General features: G+C 32.7%; 1 protein-coding gene across 3 annotated transcripts; it reads right to left on the reverse strand.

The window, feature by feature from the left end:
• Positions 1-2392: 2392 nt before the first annotated feature.
• Positions 2393-14790, reverse strand: LOC148610089 (uncharacterized). Of its 3 annotated transcripts, none has more exons than XM_088542134.1 (9): positions 14677-14790; positions 13814-13919; positions 12914-12979; positions 11565-11695; positions 9683-9845; positions 8247-8363; positions 7166-7270; positions 6615-6701; positions 2393-5861 (listed from the first exon to the last, which is right to left on the reverse strand). In XM_088542134.1, exons 2-9 carry the CDS (start codon positions 13910-13912, stop codon positions 5670-5672), a joined length of 960 nt encoding a protein of 319 aa, XP_088398260.1. In that variant the 5' UTR covers positions 13913-13919; positions 14677-14790; the 3' UTR covers positions 2393-5669. The 3 variants fall into 3 exon arrangements, with proteins under 3 accessions (XP_088398260.1, XP_088398261.1, XP_088398262.1); XM_088542135.1 differs by having other exon boundaries at positions 14577-14732; XM_088542136.1 differs by lacking the exon at positions 14677-14790 and adding an exon at positions 14249-14412.
• Positions 14791-20183: the final 5393 nt, after the last annotated feature.

Below are 20183 nucleotides of genomic sequence, written 5' to 3' on the forward strand. Positions count from 1 at the left end.
ATCATACATACAAGGTAACAAAAGCAAATGAGCAACTCGGACTCCACTAAAAACTGGGAGCATGGACCAGGTAGGTGTACCGGTAGGGTAAGCGTACTCTGCTTTTCTAGAAACACCCACCGAGTTGCTCATAAAAAAGTCAAGTCCGTTGTAGACGAAAGAGGAAAGGAAAACTATGACACGTTGAACAAATCAGTTTTCATGGCGCAGATGGATACACCGTAACGATCCACGAGTTCATGATGAAATATATTTATGTGATTTGTATTTTTACATTTATCAATAAATTATTTACAAGTTGAATTTTCATAATTCACTATTTCCATTTGTATTTAAAAAAAATTATCAGTAATCTTTACAAATTATCACGTGTTTCTACTTTTAAAATATGAAGGTGCTACACTCTACTATGACCTATTTATAATCTTTGTTTCATGCTTGCTCCCCCCCCCCCCAAAAAAAAAAAAAAAATGTGAGACTAATAGACCTAGGAACAGATACCAAATAATGCAGAAACAAAGACTAAACTAAGAAAACAGACAAACACCTTTTAAAAATAACACAAAATAACTATAAGAATACACACAGAAACTAAGGGGAAAATGGACCGGACTTCACTATAATCTAGGAGTTTAGACCAAATGCACCGGTAAAGTAAGTGTGCTCTGTTTTTCTGAAAACGCCAACAGATTTGCTCATGCGATGTGAATCGAAATTTAGCATTTGATAAACTCATTGTCATAGTTAATTTACAAACAACACTTTTTGCATGAAATGAAAAGAAAAACTAGAAAAGCTGTGATCAATCCTCACTTTATTGACAGTCCTACTCGTTAATTCCATAGAATGTACCTCTTCGCCTCCAAATCGATTTGGTTGTTAATCTAGAATAGAAAGTGCACAATGGGAATATGCAATACATACCTAGTTAAAGTTTCATTCAATTCCATTCAATGGTATAGGAGGAGAAACGGATAAGAGATGGGTAGCCATCTGCATAACGGGAGGAAGGACGGACACCCATTTTATTATATAACCTAACCAACAGACTTGCAAGCTTAGAGGGGGGTATCAGTCCGTACGTTATAGTTCATTTGCTCTCATTACATATGAATGTTCATTTGACTTTATGCTCCATTCTCCCTTGAGGTAATCAAAGAGTGATTTTTTATTTTGTGAAAGCATAACATGTTTAGCACCAGAAAAATGGTCTTCAATACTCCCTTCCTGGCGAGTCAAAGAACAATCTGCCAAACAATGTCAGAAAACATATATACCATTAGTGCATTAATTCACCGAGACTGTACCCCTTCTTTCCAATCAAGTACTAATATCTCATAAAATAGTAAACCTGTCTAATCCAAACCTTGGACTAAATAATTTGATTGGTTAAGCAAATGTCCAGTTTAGACAGGATCAAATGCACAGAAATTATTTTTGAAGGGAACTTCAGAAGATGTCTTTTTTGGACAGGTTTTACTGAAGTTCATAATTAGATGACTATATTTTCATAGAAAAAGTGTTTGATCACAAATGTACCAGTAATCCTTATGTACCATGACCAGAGAGATAAATTAATAGATGAACATGTAGAACCACAGAGACAGAAAATCTATGTCTAATATTAAAATCAGTGAGCAAAATATAGATATTTTAATTCAAGATTCTGGTAGGACAAGTTAAATCATTTCACTGAGATTCTTATAATAAATTCTGTAGATTTATTTATTGCTGTTCAAGGTCCATTTACAGAATAAAAATAATAAGATATGACCTCACTTTCTTCAAGTCAGAACTTTCATGCGCCGGCTCAATATTAGAAACAGAGCACAAATAACCATGTTGCACAAATCAGTCATATTATACCAACTCAGAGCCAAACATGCAGTCACCGCTGTGAGTTCGGTGGAGAAGCTGTGACCACCAATTTTTAAGTCTTTGGTATGATACAGCAAGGGATTAAACCAAACATCTATTGCACATGAAGCCATGTGGCTACAACCAAACAACTGACTCATCTGATAGCAGTCTTTATTTATCAAGATTGGTGAATCAAATATTCTACATCAGGACTTGACCAAATGAGAAATGGTTTCTTATATGAAAATTATATCAGGAACAAGATGCTTCAGTTAACATAGTTCAGATAGGCAGAAATCCCACAAAATATGACCAATGAAAATTTCAAGGTAGTGTGAACTATATATCCACAAACCAAGTTATGTAAAATTATATTTAATAGTTTGAGAGCAGTTGACAAAAAGAGAACTGATGGAAATTATACCCTCAACAACTTTGTTGCCCAAGGCATAAATATGGCTGTCTGCTGTTGGTAGAAAGTTTTGTTTCATATTTAATCCCTCTCATAGGAAAGAAAAACAAGCCACATTAATTAAATATTTTATCTCAATTTATTTTATGTAAATTAGCTTTGAGGAGCATTATAGTCAGACATGTAGTACTTGGAATGATGAACACATATCTAACAAAACTCAATTTGAAGAAATTGTCAAAAAATGTAAATTTTGAAGGTTAATATTGAGTATGCAAGATACTGAAACACAATTTCAGAACAAGAAATTAAAAACATTTTTAAAACTTTTTTTTTATTGTGCAAATATTTCTGAAGAAGTTTTTTGATTAGCAAGTAAATTTCACCAAATCCCATACAAACTTAACAGAAAGCTCTCGATTTTCACTCAATATTTAAGATATTTAAGTAGCACTCCAGCTAAGAATCATGCAAAATGAGATTCATGGTTGGAAAGCCTACAAATTTTCATTTTTGATATTTTGCTTAAAATGTTTAAGTAAACAGACAGTAACGTGGTTTTTCATATAATCCTTGTTCATAAGAGATATAAATTATATAGAATGTACTGTAGAATTCAAAATTAAGAGAGATTTCTCTGTAAATGACACTAAAATACAATAGAAACTGTTGGATTTTCAATGTGAATTATCTCCAAAGAGTAGAGAGATTGGAATGAATAATTATACATTTCATCATATAGACCTATAAAGCAACTTATTAACACATATAAAAATATTTAGCCTTTTTTTGGGGTGTATCACATATTACAGAATTTGCCAGACTTTTACTAAGACTAAAACTACTAAAACACATTAACAAAGTCACTAACTTCACAACAAATGTCATACATCATGTGATAGAAAAAAATTGGTAATTAATGCATAAAAAAACCATACAGACTCAATACATAAGTACCATAGATAAGGATATGATGAAACACATACTATGCCAATTATGTTCTTATATTTGAAAAATACAGATCAATGTAAGAACCAGGCAGGTGGTGATACACCTTAAAAATACAAAAAGTAGTTCCAAAAAGTAAAAAATTATTGTTGACTTGTAACCTTAAGTGCATTTCAACCAATTCTAAAATTATTGAATTGTTCTTTGCCAATCTGGTTCAGCATTATAAAGTGCGTAAGGATCATTTCTAATTAATATATTGAATTTAGTTGAGCAATAAAAAGGTATTTCTGACCACAGTGTTCTCTATTCTCCATTATAGCTGGTTGTTTTGACTAGCTATTATAATAATACAACCACCTTTAATTTGAGAAATCTGGTCATCTTTTATTAATAATTTATAGAAAATCATGAAAAATGCATTATCTAATTAAGTTATCACACAAAAATATGAAAAATTAAGTGGGGATCCAAGGAAACGTGTGCTGGGCATGTGCTCCATAAAAATGGGAAACTTTTTTGGCATGAAGTCTTAAGTTTTCACAATTCTACCCCCCACTCCAATTATCAACATGTGTTTGCTTTCTTTCTTGTTTCTAAAATAGTTATTGAAGAACAGAATTTCTGCTGATTTTTTACACTCAAAATAAGAAAACAAGAATAACACAGAAATACTAGTAATACGGTTACTAAGTAGAACAAGAATGGTATGTGTAGCCATATGTCCCCCGCCGCTGTAGAAAGAGTTGAATTACAAATGTTTGACACTTGTATTAATAGCAGATTCAAAACTTATGTGCTTTCATAAGTCCATGTGGCTATTCAAGGTTAATGTATCTTAATGAATCAAATTAAATTAGGTTAAGAATTCTTCATACAACAACAAAAAATCCACAAAAAAAGAACGTGAAAAATAAATAAAGTCCCATAACTCCCACAAAAATTGACAAATCAAAATAGCAGTTATGTATGATCAACTACATATGGTGACAAACAATCCTACAAAATTTGGTAAAATTCTGTTCAGTGGTTTCTGAGAAGTTGCATCCACAAGGTGTTCCTATTGCGAATAATGTGAAAAAAGAACAAAGTCCCATAACTCCTATAAAAATTGTGAAATCAAGCTAGCGGTTAAGTATGGTCAACTACATATGGTGACAAACAATCCTACAAAATTTGGTAAAATTCTGTTCAGCCGTTCTGAGGAGTTGTGTCCACAAGGTGTTCCTATTGAGAATAATATGAAAAATGAACAAAGTCATATAACTCCCATAAAAATTGTCGAATCAAAATAGCGGTTAAGTATGGTGAACTACATATGGTGACAAACAATCCTACAAAATTTGGTCAAATTCTGTTCAGCCATTCTGAGGAGTTGTGTCCACAAGCTTCGGACGCACGGACGAACGGACAGACACCAGCATTTCTATGTTCCCGCTCCGCATTGCAGCGGGGGACAACTACACTTTAATTACCTAACATAAACCTATTCAAAGGCTAAACAAGAACAGAGGGAAAAATATTTCCTAATTTCTGGAATGAAAAGTAATGAGTATTTTGATAGTATTTTTTTCTGGCCTAGAAAAAAATCATAGCAAGAAATTCTGAGATGTATTTACTTCATCAATTCTTTAAATTAGCATAATTCATATATAAGAGGCTTTTAAAATTTTTTGAATACCTGGTACATTTATATCAGTAATTTACAATGGTCAAAGTTAATTTTGTGTACAATAGTATAAAAAATGTACATGAGTTATCTTTATCTCAGACTTTACATTTACAGTGTACAAATTAATTATCTTTTTTAAGTATAAAAAATAAGCTTAGTGATGCAATAAATTCTCTGAAAATGAAGTCAACATACACAATATTGGTTCTCAACATTAGCATTATCTGCTTTTAAAGATGTAGACCTAGAGTAAGGGACATAACTCTTGAAATCAGTGATAAGTTTGTATCATATTCAATTTCACAAAAGCCTATTAAGCTTTCCCTTGAAATAGAATGAAATTAGTCCAAGTTACTTACAAGCTTACATGAGATTGATGTAAATTGTTGAATACAAATGTTCCAATGATTTGTAAGAGTTGTGTCCCTTACCCTAGGTCTATCTCCTTATATAGATCCTTCTGTCCTTACTGCAGAGTAGTCTTTGTGCATTCCAATACAAACTGTCAAGCAGAAATTTGTTTTGTTTTATACCAAGTGTGTTCATCAACTACCCTGCAGTGAAGACAAAAGAGTCTATTTTGGATGAGGGACAGTTAATAAAGAACAGTGTATGAGACAGTTCATAATGGGTGGTAGTAAAATAATTGTATTTGAAGACCTTCTTTTATTGGTTCACTGGGAATTTATCAATTATAAAACTAGTCTTTTCAAATAAATAATATCTAGTAAAAATTAGCACTTTTAACGTAATAACAATGCATTAATTGACCTATTACTATCTACACATTGTAGCATCAATCTGTTTGACCTGAGGTAATGCCATCATAACTTTACGGCGGTAGTTTGGATCAGGATGTCTCTCAGAATCATAATAAATAGGATTTCTCTCAAGATAAACAGTCTGTAATGTTCCGATGGTGGTAAGTACATTAAGGTCATTCCAGTTTGATATCTTGTTGTCATTAAACTGAAAAACATAAATGAGATGTTTTTACGTATCACAATTATCTCTGCATCAGCTAATTCTAATATAAAAAGAAGACAAATCAAAGAATGTCAATTTTTGTAAAACCAGATAAATGATTTACCCATTAAAAGCATAATTTCATCATTTTATAATAACCAAATTTGCCTACACTACTGTACGTGTTAATACATAGTGCATAATCTAGGTCTCATCACCATTATTTTCAGAACTTGACTCAAATCACTACAGAAAGAGACAAAAAGGAAGAAAACAAATTACAAACCAAAGAAGGATATTCTTACTCAAGCTTTGGAAATTATTAATGAAGTACAATAATCCACAAAAAAGAACTGTAAAATACTAAATAAAAATTGAAGAAAGAACCCATATGAAGAAAAATAAAAGCTTGGAAAGTTATAAGTTTTAAAGAATTTTTTCAGTAGTTTTTATCCATGTTATCTTTTTCACCCCATTTTATTCACATAAACCAAATAAAACCTTACACATATGACTACACTAATAAAAATTAATTATATCCATAAATTTAGATTTAAACACAGCTATAGGCCATATGTGTGAGTTTGTGTGACTTAATTTTGATCTACTAATTCATTTTTTTAAAAGAATATTAGCTAAAATCTAAATAAGCTATGACCTCACTAGTAAGCATTTTTGACAACTGTAATCTTGGATTGCAAAATGCTTGTTTTGACTAAGTGTTATAACATTTACGAAATAATGTATATTTATTACCCAGAATTCTTCTAGTGACGATAAATGTCCAACATTTTCAATAGCTAAAATTCTGTTTCTGCCAAAATCAATTGTTGTCAACTTCAGCTGGAAAAAAATACAATTTTATCATAGAATGTTTTAAAAAAATATTGTGTCAAATGTTTTATATGTGTATATTTCCCATCTCTTTAAACGCAACATCAATTTGTACTGAAACCTAAAATTGAGAATGATGAATTATCTCCCCTTTATTAAAAAAAAAACAAAAATAAGATACATAAAATGAAGTGGTCATTTTCTTATTTAACCCTCTTATTCTCTTGTGTGAAGGCACACTTTAGTTGAAATTTCAAACACTCATATAATTTTATAAACCATGGAAATTATCACTGAAATCTGATTTTTATAAAATGTTTTAGGAATTGTGTGGATATGGTTGAGGCAATGACAGACAGAAAGCATTCAAGAAAACAGACTCCATGACTGCCTGTATATTAATTGGGATAGTGATGTCAGTTTGGGGCTTATTTTTACGACTAAAGAGAGAACCAAGACAACATAATTCTTACATTTTTATCCAATCCTTCTACCTTCTCTATGCCATTATCACTTAAGTACAATTCTTCTAACTCAGTAAGGGACTCTAAACCTTCTACCTTCACAATTCTGTTACTCTGAAAACATAGAAATAATTTACTTAATATTAAGAAGAATCAATAAGACTTTAAAAACACCTCTGTATATACACTATTATCTGAATTTAATAGCATTAAAACCTATGATTTTTCAACACTGTATACAGACTTTTTGTCTGGTCTTTGTCCCTGGATTACATTCTTTTGATTACCGCTATAACCTTGGTTCCCTTGATTACACTTTGTCTTGTTTCCAGACTTGCCTACCCCTTTCTGATGAAAAATAGTAAAATAGTAATTTGATATAAAAAAATAGTAAGTTTGTTTTTTTGTTGCAAAAAGCTGATTTTATAGACAGAAAACACCCATATTGCAGATGAATATCAATTAAATGACTTTAAATGTACATGCATTTAAGCTGTTTCTAAGCAGGAGCATCATTATTCTCTTGACAACTACGTCTTAACATAGTTTTGATTCATGTTTTTCAAACTGAAAATTAATGGCAATATATTGGTACAATAGTTACCAAGTCATATATAAAAGACCAAATGTAAACCCAAAAATTCGGAAATTAAAATTTTTTTAGAAAAGTTTCCCAAATTATGGCCTTGAAAATGTGAGCCTTATGCCAAAATCTTAACAGTAGGAAACTCTGTATTCCCCAATTTATGATTTTTTTTTTATTTTCTTATCATTTTGCAGTAACTTATGATATGATAGTTGGCTTTGTTCCACATTAGTGAAACTTAAAAGGAACAGATATTGGTAGTTTGAGTCATTTCAGTGTTGAAGACTTCTTGCTGCATTTTTGCCTGTGTATAATTTTTCAGTGGTTGTCTCATTTCTTTATATTTGCCAAATATCTTACAATAACCCTTTCATTTTCAATTTACTGAACAATATAGTAGCATTTGAATCAAATTCATAAAAGAGATGACAAATATAATATCATAGGTGGAGTTCTACATCATCTTCTGATACTGTGTGTTCATCTTATTATGTATTATTTCACCTGTAAACTTAGACACCTGAGTTTGGTTAGTGTATCTAATCCCTGTATTTTGGTAATCTTATTTTTCCCAAGAAACAACTGAGTCAGGTTGACAAGTGGTGCAATATTTTCTATCACCTACAAAGAACAAATTGAAGAAATGAAAAGGCAGAAGAAAAATATTCAAACACTGCCAGAAAATGCTGGACTAGAAAATCTCAAATAACCATGGGTATGATTTTAAGTTCTTTTACAACAATCTGTTGAGTTTGAAAACATTGAAATTATACTCAAGGGCGTCTGACAACACTGAAATCGTACTCAAGGTTGCTGAGATTTCCTAGTCTAACAATTTGTGGCTTGATTCTTCTGTCTTCTAAAATAAGTTTTGTGATAAGAACAACAAAGCAAAAGTCCTGCTTGCTGCTAATTCTCTCTATTCACACATCATCATTTTTTTATTATTACATCACAATCATCACATCTTTTATCACATCAACGGACAATTGGTGAGAAATTAGGAGCTAACAATGTTGAAAATGTAAGACGAAGAAATCTCAGACACCCAAGGATAAGATATCTAACAAGGCAATATCAAGGCATTGAAATCTTACCTGAGGGTGTCTATTTTCCTAGTCTTGCAATTTTTTTTAGCAGTGTTTGACATTTTTATCTCACCTGTGGGGAAATAAAAATATCTCAATGCATATCCTTTTCACATTAGTGAGAAAATGAAATCTCACAAAGCTAAATATAGAAATACTGTTGCATCAAAAGTGAGAAGTAGAATTTTTCACCTCAAAATGCTTTTTTCCCCATGACAGTAGTTGCTTACTTTTGAAAAATACACTAAAATTATAGACACACAAGAAAACTTATTCATATACTTTATGAATTATATATATTGTGGTAGGATTCTCAGAACTTAACATAATGATGGAAAAATTATAAGCAATGTCCTTTGAACTTGTCAACATTTTAAACAGCACAGTTAATTGTGACTGGCCAAACTGGGTTGTTATCCCAATTATTTGAACTCAATTTCAGAATTTTTTTTTACATATTTACTGAACTATCACACCCATAACAATGCCCTGCAATCATAAATGCATGTAGGGTAGTTATTGAAGTATTCTCCATCTATCCAAATGACATATATTACTAAAACAAATTTCTATCAGTCACATATTACGCCAAAAAAAAACACATGTTTGACTGAAACCTGCCAACCTAAATTTTATGTCAAGAATTTTCCAAACAAAGTCTTTCTGTAACCAAAATTTCAGAAAGTTTTCATTTCCGATACCAAGTTTCTTTTTATTCTAATCCATGTCAGCTTTGTTGGTTGGAACTCTTTGGCATTTTCTGAAAAAAAAAGAAATGCCAACCTACCGACCTGGGATTTTTTTGGCAGTGGAACAGAAAACAAGCATATATTTAGCCTTATATAAATATACCCTGATTCTGTTAGCACCAAACTCCAGCATTTCTAACTGTGTCATGTGATCAACATTTTCCATTTTCTCTATTCTGTTGTTAACAAAGAACAACCTTTTCAACTGTGTCTGGTTTGACAAATTTTCTACTTTCCTCAGTCTGTTGAAGGAAAGATCTAGCAGGCTAAAAAGAAATTAAAAAAAAAACACACACATTTAGTAAGACGAGAATACATTCAGTCAACTATGAACATTTAAGTAATATGCTTCTGAATTGAGCTAAATGGAAAAGAAGTCCCAAATAGACGGGTTTTAATATACTATGCATAAAAAATATTTCTTTAAGGGCAGAAATGGAATGAGTGGATTTCCTTTGTTGCCAGCGATTTCATACAATCACAACAAAACATGTGAACATAGGACTTAGATTTAATCAGAACAAGCACCTCCTATAGCAGGGATTGAATTTCAGAATTTTTTCCACTAGCTAAATTAAGCAAGTGCTGAAAATTTAAACTCGCTAAATTTCAGTTTTTTGGGTTATTTCTGGACTTAATCTATATGACATATAGAATTCCACTAGCAAATTTTAGCAAGTAGAAATAATTTTTACTAACAAAATTGAATTTCAACTTACATTTAGCAAGTATTTCCCATTAATTTGATCACTGTATAGACTAATAGGTGGTATGAAGTTATGTTTCAGTTTCATTTCAAATTTAACTACATGTCCATGTAAGATTTGCACTAAGATTGATACAACAGTTACTCAAAAACAATTTGTCAAACTTTTTATTACAGAAAAATATTTAACACTCTTGGCACAAATAAAAGTTCTGGGATAGAGTAGTGAGGAGAAGTATTTTTTTACTGATTTATAGGGAATAAAAACAACAGAAGAATTCACAGTGCTTTTAATATCAGCTTTTAAATCATTAAACTTTCCTCCCCCATCCAAGATCTGCACTATAAAGCAAGCAGTGACCATTTCTAAACCTAAATAGCAGATATTAGACATAGTTTATGAAAATAAGGAATTCTAACAAAGATGTAGAATTTTACATATGATACCTTAAATCTTCCCTGAACACAAGTGTAAGAACCTGTTTCTAACTTTTGAGCCCCGTGCAGGTCCGGGTGTCAAAAGAATAGACCTGCAGCAGCGCTAAGCTTGTCATAAATGGCGACTAAATAGTGTTCAGAAACCTAGCCGGGTGCTAGGCGCTCTGCCCACAGACAACTGGGATGTGTGCCCCAGGTGGTGGAATGGGGTACCCCTGGCATGTTATATGCTGGGGTTGTCAGGCTGTATAATACGAAAAACCCAACCGCAAACCATAGTGGTGCACCGTGTTGGGAAAGATGCCACTTTCCTCGCACGTTAAAGAACCCTGCTGTGGTATTCGATGGGAGTAGGAACCTTAGCGCTCCGCCACAGGAGGCTAAATTGCCGATCCTACCCATCCCTCCCTTTTATCTTGTGGCAATCAAAATTTATCGACCCTATTATCCTTATGTCCCATCCCTTTTTTCATTTCATCATCATCATTTCATGTTCATTTTATCATTCCTTTCATGTTCATCGCCTGAATATAGCTGAAATATTGCTGCTCGGGCGTTAAATCCCAACAATCAATCAATCTAACTTTTGAACTATTGACAAATTTTCTATAACAATTGGATTCATCATATACATTGTATAAAATCAACAACTGTTTCTGTCACAGTCATTGTGAAGCCATGCCACTAAATAAGAAAATGTAATTTCTGCCTTCATGATACATTTGTAAATAAATGCACCAAATATAAAGATGTACATACAACATCTTGATCTTCACTGGCTTTTACCAGAAATTCAACATAATCAAAGGAAAAGTGTAAGTTTACTTGTTTTTACACAAACCTAAGATTTACAAGAGGGTCCAGGTTCTCTATGACTGTCAGCTGATTATCATAAAACTCTAACTCTACCAGACCTGTCAAATTGTCCATTCCTTCTATCTTCTTGATTAAGTTCTGTCTCAGGCATAATGTCTGTAAAAAACAATATTGAATTACATGCATACCAACTTGTTACAACAACACACAGGGTGTAGCAAGAGAGTACATGTACAAGATAGAATCCTAAAGATGGAGAACTTGACTAAATAGGCCAAAGCAGAAAACCATGAAAAGACTGTGGACTTTTTCAGAGGTACATATCTTCATTTGTTTTACTGTAAAATTCAAAACAAATTTCTATTGCTTTTAATACCTAATGATCATAATACTTAAGCATAAGTATCTTGCAAGATTCTGTATTAGTTTTATAATGTAACCTCCTTTATCAAATGACTGATATGTGTATAGGTTCTGACAATGGCCTTCGTTAATTGGTTATGAAAGGTTTGTATCATATGAACTAATGAAACAATTCGTATTATTTATGTTAAATACTTAAGAAATAAATCATGGAAACTCCATTTTATCATTTTTTTTACCTCAAGTGATAGTGAGGGGTTAAATAACGACATAAATGGTTACCATGTGATAAAACAATGGAGTTTCTGTGATTTTTTTATTCTAATGTAACTAGTTTCTTCATAGTTTTACATAGATGCAGCATGTGTGTTGCAGGATATATTGGTAATGTATTTATCACTTCTTACCATGGTTGTGGTCTAAAGAGCTATAAATCATGTCGTATTAGATTTTGCATTGATATTTGCTTTATTCAGAAGTCTGTGATAATAAAATTTAGGCACAAAAAATTGCACTTACACACTATATTACAGAGTTGTTGATTTACCTAGAAATAATGAACAAAAAGATATGCACTGCTACATTTTGTGTACTTCCTCAAGTGGATAATGGTTATACACTGAGAGCAAAAGGCTATGATTTCAGATTAATATGCAATTTACATTCATAATTCCTGAAACCTTTTGACATTTTGGGTTTAAATGACTGTAAAATACCCACAACAATATATTATGAGTATCCCCATTCAACCATTTACATTGTATCTCAGCTAATGTTAAAAAAATATTGTCCACTTTGGTTAAACTTCAAAAGGGAGAAAGGAAGTAATATAAAATTTTGTATCCAAGCATTCCCTCCGATAGAAGTTAAAAACTCTGCTTCAGTAAAGGGTCATGGATGTACTGGAGCCAAAATTGTAATTAAGTTTGTTTCCACTTAGTCCAGCTCTAATGAGTCAGTAAAATATCTAACATTTTAATGGTACATGTACATGTATATGAAAAGTCAAACCTTGACTTTGGTCAGCTGATCTAAATTTGTTATTCTGGCAATCCTGCTTTGGTTCAGATCTATGTCCTGAAAATTAAATTATTCAAGGATTGATATTTGAGTTTAAACTTTCACAAATTCATGAATTTTGATGAATCATTCAGAACTTTTTGTATGATGTATAGTTCTTTTTTTGTACTACATGATATTTTTATATTAATACAAATATTCATTATGTACTTCATTATCTATTTCTGCACCATGACAACTGATTTGATCAACATGTCATAGTTTTCCTTTCCTCCTTTGCCTACCCTAGACTTGACTTTTTATGAGGAACTCAGTGGGTGTTTCTTGAAAAGCAGAGGATGCTTACCCTTCTGGTGCACCTGGTCCGTGCTCCCAGTCTTTAGTGGAGTCCAAGTTGCTCATTTACTTTTCTTACTTTGTATGTATTATTTAAGTCACTTTATGTTCTTTGCTGTGTGTGTCTGTTTTCCATGTCTGGTCTTTGTCCCTGGATTACATTCTTTTGATTTCTGTTAGAATCTTGGTCCCCTTGATTACCTCTTTATTCAAAAGAATTTAATTCAAAGGGATTTCATCTGTCAGTAATCGTAATTGATGAATTTTTTTCTTTAAATTGTTTGGGTTACTTCAAAACCTGCATATTGCTATTAGTATATAAATGATTCACATATTTATACTGCATATACAATGCAGCAAACATATTTAAAACTTTTATAAACAAGTTTATAATGAGAAAAATCATGTTGCTTATTACATGTACATGTAACTAGACCAAAATCAATCAAAAACTAAATAAGCATCTTCAATTAGTGAGGGAACTAGGTCCTTTGATTAATTCTGGAAAAAAAAATTGGTAATCAATACCATAAGTACTAAGTAAATAGCACTAACCTCAGCATCAACATCTACAACTACGAAATCTTTCCCTTCCTCATCCTCCTCCACATCTTCCATCTCCTCTTCAGACATTACCTGTGCTACATCTGTCATTTTTATTCTGCAAAAAATAATGAGTTACAAGACATTACAAGATACACTATGCTGACAGTACGGAAAAGTGAACACATGTACTGACAGAACAGCAAGAACAATACGAAGATAAATTACACATGTGTAATTAAATTAAAACCTACATGTAGTCTAAACAATTCAATGTCAAGTAAGACACTTATGTACAGAACCAGAAAATGATTTTAAGGATCTATATGTAAAGTACTATCAGTATGAGTAAAAAAATGCAATATGGGAGAATGAGCTTTCCAGCACACGAATCATCAACTCCTGTAAAACCAGGACATCAAAATGGAAACTTGTGAAAAGTCTAACCAAGAAGTCAAGCCTAATTTTTCTCATATTCATGATTAAGTAGTGGGTCAATGACAATCCCTTTCAGGATTCAGTGTCCAGTGCTGTTTTCTCATTGACTGTGGGCTACAAAGTCAGAAAACAGCTCCAGACACTGAATCCAAAAAGGGATTACCTCATCAACTGACTGAAATTTTACTGGTCAGTGCAGTGTGTTGAATCTCATACTAAGGCTTAGTAAGCAATGAATCACATAGATCGTGAGTCATCAGGGTGACCAGACTGAGTCACTGCCACAAACAGGCGACAAAGTGTACAATTAGAATTACAGTTTGAAACAATAAATTACAACTAATTTTGACGTCTGTTATTTCCAAACCAGTATGACAATCGCGAGTATCCCATCATATCACTATACAATTCTGTATTGGCGTTCTTGCGATACTAACGATTTATAACAAAAACAAATTCTATCTGGCTAGTTCTTATCTGAATTTTGAAATTTTTTCAGTAAACAAATTTTATCCAGCTTCATTTGTTATCTTAATTTTCATTGGATGACTTCTATACAGTGATTCGTCCCTTCATATTTTCGTCCTAGTTTTTTGTCTCAAACACTGGATAAGTTTCGTTGCTTTTATCTTCTTCTTGTTGAGTACAAAACTACCACCTGGTGTATCCTCGTACTGGTTGGTGACTATATACAAAAGTGATCGGTGCTGGAAGGACCCAAGGTGCAAGTTAAAATCCATATTTACAGTGCAGCTAAAACAAAGATGTGTTGTTTATCTCATACTGATGGATTTCAACTCACTCTCGAACGATTCCAAGGAGTTGCAGGCTATCACTCATCATTCATCAACATCATTATCTCCCAAAAATCGTCTTTGCAATACTTTTAAAATTTAATTTAAAGCCACGAAATGAAATTAAGAAATAACACCCGGAAAGTTATTTATTCTTAAAATATTTTCATTCAATTTTCAGGTTGGTTTAAAAATCGTTAGATCTATTAGGGATTTCAGTAATAGTTTGGACCCCCATAAAAAGGCATGAGCTTGATTCGCACTTGCAACTTTTCAGTGTCTAGTGGCAAACTCATGGGGAGGGTGCAGGGGGTTGGCATCCCCTTTTATTGGAAAAAAATATTATTTTCAGGTCACTGTAAAATTGATAAAAAAAATTGTAAATCATGTCCTTGCACACCATTTTTCTGAGGAAACCCGGCTGGCACCCCTCCTTTTCAAAGTGTCTGGATCCACCCCTAGTGTCAAGGTTCGTGATAGATTACACTACTCTAGTCTAGTGACTACACTCCATGTCATACTGCATAAATTAAAGTAAAATTTACCCGATTTGGTTGAACAAAACTAGTAAAACGACACATCATGAGGTACTTTATTATCAGGAAGCATGACTTCAGGTCAATTAGCCGTCCGACCACTTCTGTCCATTCTCCTTGAAAGGAGCAAAAAAAAAGTAAATGTGTTAGGATCACTTTGATTGTATCGCAAGGCCACAGTATGTCAAAAACAAAAGTGTCTGGTTTTAGGACATTAACTTGAGTAAAAGTGAATATATCTTTATATCTTTATGAAATTATACAAGCAGCCACTCTGATTCCGGTAAAAATGTTATTCTGTAATATTTAATCCAAATCCTAATTCAGAGCTGTATAAAATTTGAATGGAATGTCCATACTTGCCCAAGCTGTTCAGTGTTTAACAAGCTGTGATTGGCAAGGCATTTTATTTAACTTGCTGATAATATTTATATACATATTGAAGATACTTATATGGTGACAAATATATAACGATGACGCAGTTCCAGGCATGTGTTTGGTCTTGTTTAAAAAACAAATGTTTTTATGGTACATACTGAGTCATCAGAGATATGGAACCATATTTCATTTGTGAATAAATTTAAGTGATGTCAACATTTTTGAGAAACATATATGAAAAGTATGTGAATTGTATGATGAAAATTAAAAGTTTGATTTCTAAAAGAGTAATCAAGGAAATCAAGATTAGAAAAGAATCGAAATAATGTCTGTTAAAAACATGAACTGATGATGCAATATTAATTTATTGACGACTACATTTTGTTGTAAGTATGATTTTGAGTTATCCTTCTTTGTATATAAAGGTAGATGAATCTCCATTAGGCATGGCTAGCCAATAGAATGAGACTTTTATGATTGATTGATTGATTATTGGGGTTTAACGCCTTAGCAGCAATATTTCAGCTGTATTCATGCGATGAACATGAAGTGGATGATAAAATGAACATGAAATGATGATGAAATGAAAAAAAGGATGGGACACAAGGCTAATAGGGTCGGCAAATTTTGAATGCCATTAGAAAAAGGGAGGAATGGGTAGGGTCGGGTAATTTAGCCTCCTGTGGCGGAGCGCAAAGGTTCCTACTCCTATCGAATACCACAGCAGGGTTCTTAAAGTGCGAGGAACGTGGCATCTTTCCCAACACGGTGCATCACTATGGTTTGCGGTCAGGTTTTCGCATTATAGCCTGACAACCCCAGCATATAACACACCAGGGGTACCCCATTCCACCACATGGGGCACACAACCCAATTGCTCAGTGGGCACAGCGCCCTAGCCCCGGCTAGGGTTCTGAGCACTATTTAGTCGCCTTTTACGACAAGCTTGGCGCTGCTGCAGGCCTATTCTTTTGACACCTGGGCCTACACGGGGCGAATGAGACTTTTAAGAAGTTCTTCTGAAAGGACTTAGCTGAATGTTTCGGTAATTGGTTTCTTTTTATTAAATCTTATGTTTACATTTTACTCTTTTGTTTTTTTAGTGACAACCATGATTTTTGTTGTGAAAATAGGGACTTTGACTGTGCAGTAACTCAAAAGATTTCGCAGATTCTTTTTCAGATATTTTGATATGTTATTTCCTTTAACAAAATAAAGATTAAGTTGAATTCACAAGAGCTCTAAAGAAATGTCCTGCAGTTAATTATTCACAGTTTGAATTTTTCATGATTACAGAAAATCCAGTTTGCTGTCAATTTGCCTACCTCTTGTTATATTTTACTCTCAAATACAGATGTGATTTGTATTGATATTTACATTTTGTAATTTCAGTGTAGTTCATGCACTCAATAGAGTACCTAATCCCTAGACTTAAGCCACTAAACTCCTGATGACAATTGATACTCACAGTATGGTTTCATAACTCAGCTGATGTTACTGTTTGTTACCACTCCATAATAAGTTTTACTTTGCGCAAATCTTTAATTGATATATATGATGTTACTTGGCATTGTTACCACAGGGTGCAAGTACACGCTATCTTTTTGAAAAATTTCGTCCACATGAATTGGATACATTCCTCATTTAAAAGCTTACGACCGTATTACTAGCCAGACATTTATTTTGATTTTGCTATATAAAATTGTAAAACTATCGTCGGTAGATAGACGAAAAAAGTTTTTGAATGTTTCGTTTTTGAGTCACATACAGACTTCAACAGTGCTTGTCAAAAAAAAAAAAAAAAAAAAAAAAAAAAAAAAAATGGCCCAAAAAACCCTTTGAGGTAAGCATATCACAGTTATTTTTTTCATGCCTTAAATTTTACTCGCATTGTTGATAGTAATCTTGGGGTATTTTTTTTTAATGTGTTTGGTTGTAAAATATAAACAGAAGTGCACTTTTTATTTATACAATTAGTTATGAGGTACCCATAAAAGGTTATATACTATATCACTTATAATATACAAATTCCTAGAGTGTGGTACATATGATTGTATTGCGACTTTATTCATGTAATTAGAGGTTACATGTATGGAATTCTGTACCAGAGTATACTACTTTGTATTTAACTTACTACAAGTCCCTCTTTAAATTTGAGAATAAATGAAAAATGTTTACTGAATGCCTGCGAGAGTTACACTGCATTTAGTAGTGGCGTTTTCAGAGAGGTCAATTACATGTACACACATTTTCTTTGTCATATATTATAAAGATGGACTTGTAGCAAGTCTATACTTTGTGTGTGACAGAGTAAGGTTCAAGTAAAACATTTACAGATATCACAGTGGCGGTAATTTTTGTTCAAAAATAGGGACTTTGACCTTTGTCCCTGCAGAAATTAGATATGTTGTTTCCATTAATACTAAAATAAAGGTAAAAATTTAATATCATTATTATTATTATTATTATTTTATATACATTTCGATTCTGCAGAGTAACGCCTATTTTTTTTATGGAAAATAAGGGACTTTAAAGATCTGTGCAATAGCTCAAAAAAGTATTTGGCAGATTCTTTTCAAATTTGGATATGTCGTTTCCTATTACAAATTGAATGTCAAGTTATTTTTTTTTTACAAATATCTGTTATTGACTGTATGTCTTTGTTGTTATCCAATAAATAAGAATGGATTTTAGATAGGGCAACAAATGCACCAGTATATATACATTCTTTAAATTCTCATTTGGCTTCAGATTTCTTTAGTTTGGAAATGTACATATATCTTCTCAAGAATTCATAATAAAATCTCTTGAAAGTTTTTTTTTAAGTTCTTATTTCAATGTTGGAAAATCCGGTTGCTGTCGATTTGACAGCTTCTAGTTTTGGTCTTGGTACCACAAGTTTGAATCCAAAGAAATACCGATGAAGATGATAAGGTAAGTGACTTCCTGTTAATGTTGATATATTATTTCGTGCCCTGGTTGCATGGAAGTAGTACTAGTTCTCCCCATCGATTGAAATTGGTCGAAGTTCGGTAGAGCAACGGAGTTTGCTTACCTGTTGTGCTTTTCAGTGGTGTCCTTAATTATGTCACTACCCACTTTAGTGGGGAGATATTGTTTATCAAGTGCCTTGTCCATCTATCTGCCTGTCTGTCTGTCACTTTTTAAGCGCAACACGGCTTGGAAACTACTCCACCATTTCGTGAAACTTAGTAGGTATTAAGGACATGATATGTACATGTGCATATTACCAGGAATTTGGGATTTTAGAGTTGATTGTTATTTACGAGATATCTGAAATATATGTCACATACAATATATCTTATCATTTACTATATAATATTTCTCAAATAATATATAATATTACGGATGATCACTGACGTAATGGTTAGATGCTGGACTTAGGCTGGAGGCAGGTGGTGCCGAAATGGAACGAATTCTTATCTCACAAATGGTAGATGTCTGATAAAAAATCACAGTAATGATCTTACAATAAGATATCTTATAAATTATATCTCATATCTTATGTACACGTAGAAAATAAGATATTTCAATTTTATTTTTTCCCCCCCCGAAAGTCGTAAGATATAAGAATCTCGCTAATTTTACCACAAAAATATCTACATTGCATCCAATCTAGAAGAATATTTCAAAAATTTAACCTAAAAAAATTTTACGCTTTGCGAAATTTTAGCTGTGCCCCCCTCTAATCAAAGTCATGGATGCGCCCCTGCTAGGTAATTTAGTGACTCAAAATGCATGACGATAATGTAGGGACAAACAGCAGAATGGACCGAAATTAACATCTCCCTTAATTAACGTGATGCACGTGCGGAAATTTTCACCGTCCAGGTAAATCTGACGTAAAGTATAGGAAATATTTTAAAACTCTTGTCAGTGTTGATTTGTTAAGGAAGCGCAGAAATGCACAAACAAACAAAGCTACCGCTCGAAAAATATCCATCCACTGAATGACCGGGGGCCTGGGGTACTCCCCAAATGTCAATGATGCTGTTTTTTTATTTTGCTGGGTTGCCTCAATGCACCAATAATATCGTCCAATTATGTGATATGCTTTGCAAACCCTATTATAATTTTGAAATTTGACATTTTGTCACTTTTATAAGGACATATTTTGAAGAATCAGGATCTGCCCACTTTTCCATGTCTGGTCTTTGTCCCTGGATTACGTTCCTTTGATTACTATAACCTTGGTTCCCTTGATTACGCTTCCAA

Source organism: Perna viridis, chromosome 8, assembly GCF_037379345.1.
Source record: "Perna viridis isolate PV_CMFRI_1.1 ecotype Kerala chromosome 8, ASM3737934v1, whole genome shotgun sequence".
Taxonomy (NCBI): Eukaryota; Metazoa; Mollusca; class Bivalvia; order Mytilida; family Mytilidae; genus Perna; species Perna viridis.

Coding starts and splice junctions, on each gene's coding strand:
- LOC148610089 (XM_088542134.1), bottom strand. CDS start 13,912: ATGACAGATGTAGCACAGGTAATGTCTGAAGAGGAGATGGAAGATGTG. Junction 11,696..12,913: donor ATCAGCTGACCAAAGTCAAG/GTTTGACTTTTC, acceptor TGTTTTTTACAG/ACATTATGCCTGAGACAGAA. Junction 9,846..11,564: donor GACCCTCTTGTAAATCTTAG/GTTTGTGTAAAA, acceptor ATTTCTTTTTAG/CCTGCTAGATCTTTCCTTCA.